At 42.0% G+C, this 2886-nt stretch overlaps 1 protein-coding gene across 2 annotated transcripts in view; it reads right to left on the bottom strand.

Annotated features, from left to right (window-relative positions):
• Positions 1-361: 361 nt before the first annotated feature.
• The window catches only part of dck (deoxycytidine kinase), a 10339-nt gene continuing 7814 nt past the window's right edge, over positions 362-2886 (bottom strand). The window contains exons 6-8 of one of the 2 annotated variants that reach the window (XM_037545774.1): positions 2514-2613; positions 503-561; positions 362-462 (exon numbers count right to left, since the gene is read on the bottom strand). In XM_037545774.1, the coding sequence (XP_037401671.1) occupies positions 535-561; positions 2514-2613 (127 nt within the window). In that variant the 3' untranslated portion in view covers positions 362-462; positions 503-534. Of the gene's footprint in view, positions 562-2513; positions 2614-2886 lie in introns of both variants that reach the window. The other variant, XM_017718032.2, reaches the window with a different exon arrangement.

Below are 2886 nucleotides of genomic sequence, written 5' to 3'. Positions count from 1 at the left end.
TCTGTGTTCCAGCTAGAGAACCACTCTAAACTCTGCACCTCTGAGAAAGTGTAAAACATCTTTAACAGTAAATACAGAGCAGCCACTGCTCGCCTCATCAGTAACGATGGACTCATAGCCGTGGCTGATTGGCTCAGTGAGGCGTTTCCCCCTTTTCTTGTTTTCAAACAGTTTTTCCATTTTAAATTCATTTTTATATATTTAAATTTTCATTTCAGACATTTACAAAGTTATTAATTCTTTGTCCATGAAATAATTTTCTCTAATTGTTAATTTAAATACTTTATTTTCTTCTTAACAAGCATTAAAATTAAAGATCACAAAAAAATTGTAAAAAACAATAATAAAATAAAATACAAAAACCTAATAAAATCAAATAAGCATGACAGGGGATAATAATGCAAGGGCAGAACCCACATTCTGTGTTCACTCACTCACTCACTCACTCACTCACTCACTCACTCACTCACTCACTCACTCACTCACTCACTCACTCACTCACACACACACACACGTGTGTGTAATAGTTGAGGCTCATAGAGTGCTCAGAAACTCCTTCACCTGCAGGAAAGAAAAAAAGAAAACTGTAAATCTCTTTTCAACAATATTACACCATCACATTCACCCCATTATCAGATCTACAGTCATCAGTGAGAGAAAGAGAGAGAGAGAGAGAGAGAGAGAGAGAGAGACTCACAGACAGATACAGAGAGACAGACAGAGAGAGACAGAGAAAGAGAGAGGGAAAGAGCGACAGACAAACAGAGAGAGAGAGAGACAGAGAGAGACACACAGAGAGAGAAAGAGAGACAGAGACAAAGAGAGACAGAGACAAAGAAAGACAGACAGAGAGAGACAGAGAAAGACAGAGAGAAAGAGACAGAGAAACAGAGAGAGAAAGAGAAACAGAGAGACAGAGAAAGACAGAGAGAAAGAGACAGAGAAAGACAGAGAGACAGTGTGAGAGACAGAGAGAGAGAGACAGAGAAAGACAGAGACAGAGAGAGACAGAGAAAGAGAAACAGAGAGACAGAGAAAGAGAAAGACAGAGACAGAGAGACAGTGTGAGAGACAGAGAGAGAGAGACAGAGACAGTGAGAGAGACAGAGAGAGAGAGAGCAATACATCAGACAGACATAGTCAAATACAGAGACAGTGAGACACAATGAGAGCGATAGAAAGAAAGATATAGACTGAATGAGACAGTAAAAATGTGAGACAAAGTAAGACAAAGACAGATAGAGAAAGAGAGAGAAACAGTGAGTGAGAATGAGAGAGAAGGAAAAAGCTGGATAGAAAGAAACAAACAGATATAGAGAGGGAGAAAGAAACAAGGAGAAAAAACAGAGGCCTAAAAGAGAAAGCCAGAGAAAATGATGGGGGCAGAAGAAGAAACACCAAGACTTCAGCTCAGTCACCCCTCGCCCCTACTAACGTAGCCCTTAGCCCTCCATTCACGTCTAGGGGTGGGGTGTCCTGATTCCTGTAGATAGAGGGGTGGGGTGAAGTGTTGGGGCTACATGACCCTCCAAACGAAGGTTTTTCAGAGACTCCAAACAGAGAGATGAGGAAAAAAAAGAAAACTGGCAAAATTGCTGAACAAGAGACCAAGAAACCCACAAATACAAGAATTTTCTATTAAAAATGACAATAATCACTGTTTTATCTTGGTTTAATGTCATTTCTGTTCATCATAGACACAAAAAAATCACTAGTAGTCTGACTTCCGCTTCACATCACTGAAGAATTAGGGGGGTGATAATAAATACCTGCCCCCCTCTTTGAAGGCGTATGATCCCTAAATGTAACTAAAGCCCAGCAGTGAGGAGCTGAACTTTCCCCTCCTCTGCTGTCCCTGCAGACGGGCAGGGTCGCCTACAGAGCGGCGCTGGTAGCTGTTAATGAAGTGATGCTCTTTTATCTGAGGGTCTCGTTTCAGAGGGAAGATCTCAACCACTGCCCTGCAACTCAGCTCCAAGGGTTTAGGGTGACACTCGAAAAACAAGGGGTAGGGTAAAAATGAGAAATGGGACTGGGCCAAAGACTGAGAGAAGACCAACTGGAAGAGACACAGAGGTAAAAAGAAAGAGGTAGCTGGAAAGAGCAAGAGAGACAGACAGAGCAAGAAAGAGAGAGTAGGAAGAAGCAAGAGAGAAAATAAAAAAAAAAAAAACAAAGAGAAAGTGAGATAATTTAAGAGTAGACGAGTGTTTGTAATCTCTATGTCTCTCTCACTGTCTCTCTCTGGCTGAGTAAGTGCCGTGTGTTTTGCCCTCATCAGTAAATCAGTTACATTCAGCTCAGCCTCATTAGAGACCGAGTTGAGTGTGTTTAATGTATTCACTCACACACACACACACACACACACACACACACACACACACACACACACACACTTATCTGTTCATCTGTTCACGCTTGTTATTCATCCCACCAGCCCTCTCTCTCTTACTCTCTTTAATATAAGCAGACAAATATGAACCACCGAGCAGAAACAGTGAACATGTCATTACCTTTTCGATCATATCAGCACACTTGACTTTATTTCCTTTGAATTCGTCGTTAACATCCAGAGTCAGGACAGGAATGTTGCTCAGATAGTCAAACTCCATGCTGCACAACACAGGGGTCAACAGAGTGACTGAGATGTTTCTGCTTATTCAAATGGACATGTAAACAGCAGACTCCGATATCTTAGACGGGAGTAAGTAAATCTGATAAAGAGGCTGGATTTGAGCTCAGTAATCAGATTTCTCAGAGCTGTGAGCTCTTACTCTGATTTCCGGGGTTTCTCAGTCTGAGCTTGTGCGAAAACAGACGTCGGCACCGGAAATAAGCGAGCAGCGTCGCCGCGAGACGCAGCAAAACACATTTGGAGCAAGTTTG

The sequence above is a fragment of the Pygocentrus nattereri genome, chromosome 16 (genome assembly GCF_015220715.1).
Source record: "Pygocentrus nattereri isolate fPygNat1 chromosome 16, fPygNat1.pri, whole genome shotgun sequence".
Lineage (NCBI taxonomy): Eukaryota > Metazoa > Chordata > Actinopteri > Characiformes > Serrasalmidae > Pygocentrus > Pygocentrus nattereri.
The sequence above is the reverse complement of the archived record's forward strand: the minus strand, read 5'-3'. Positions and strand labels throughout refer to the sequence as shown.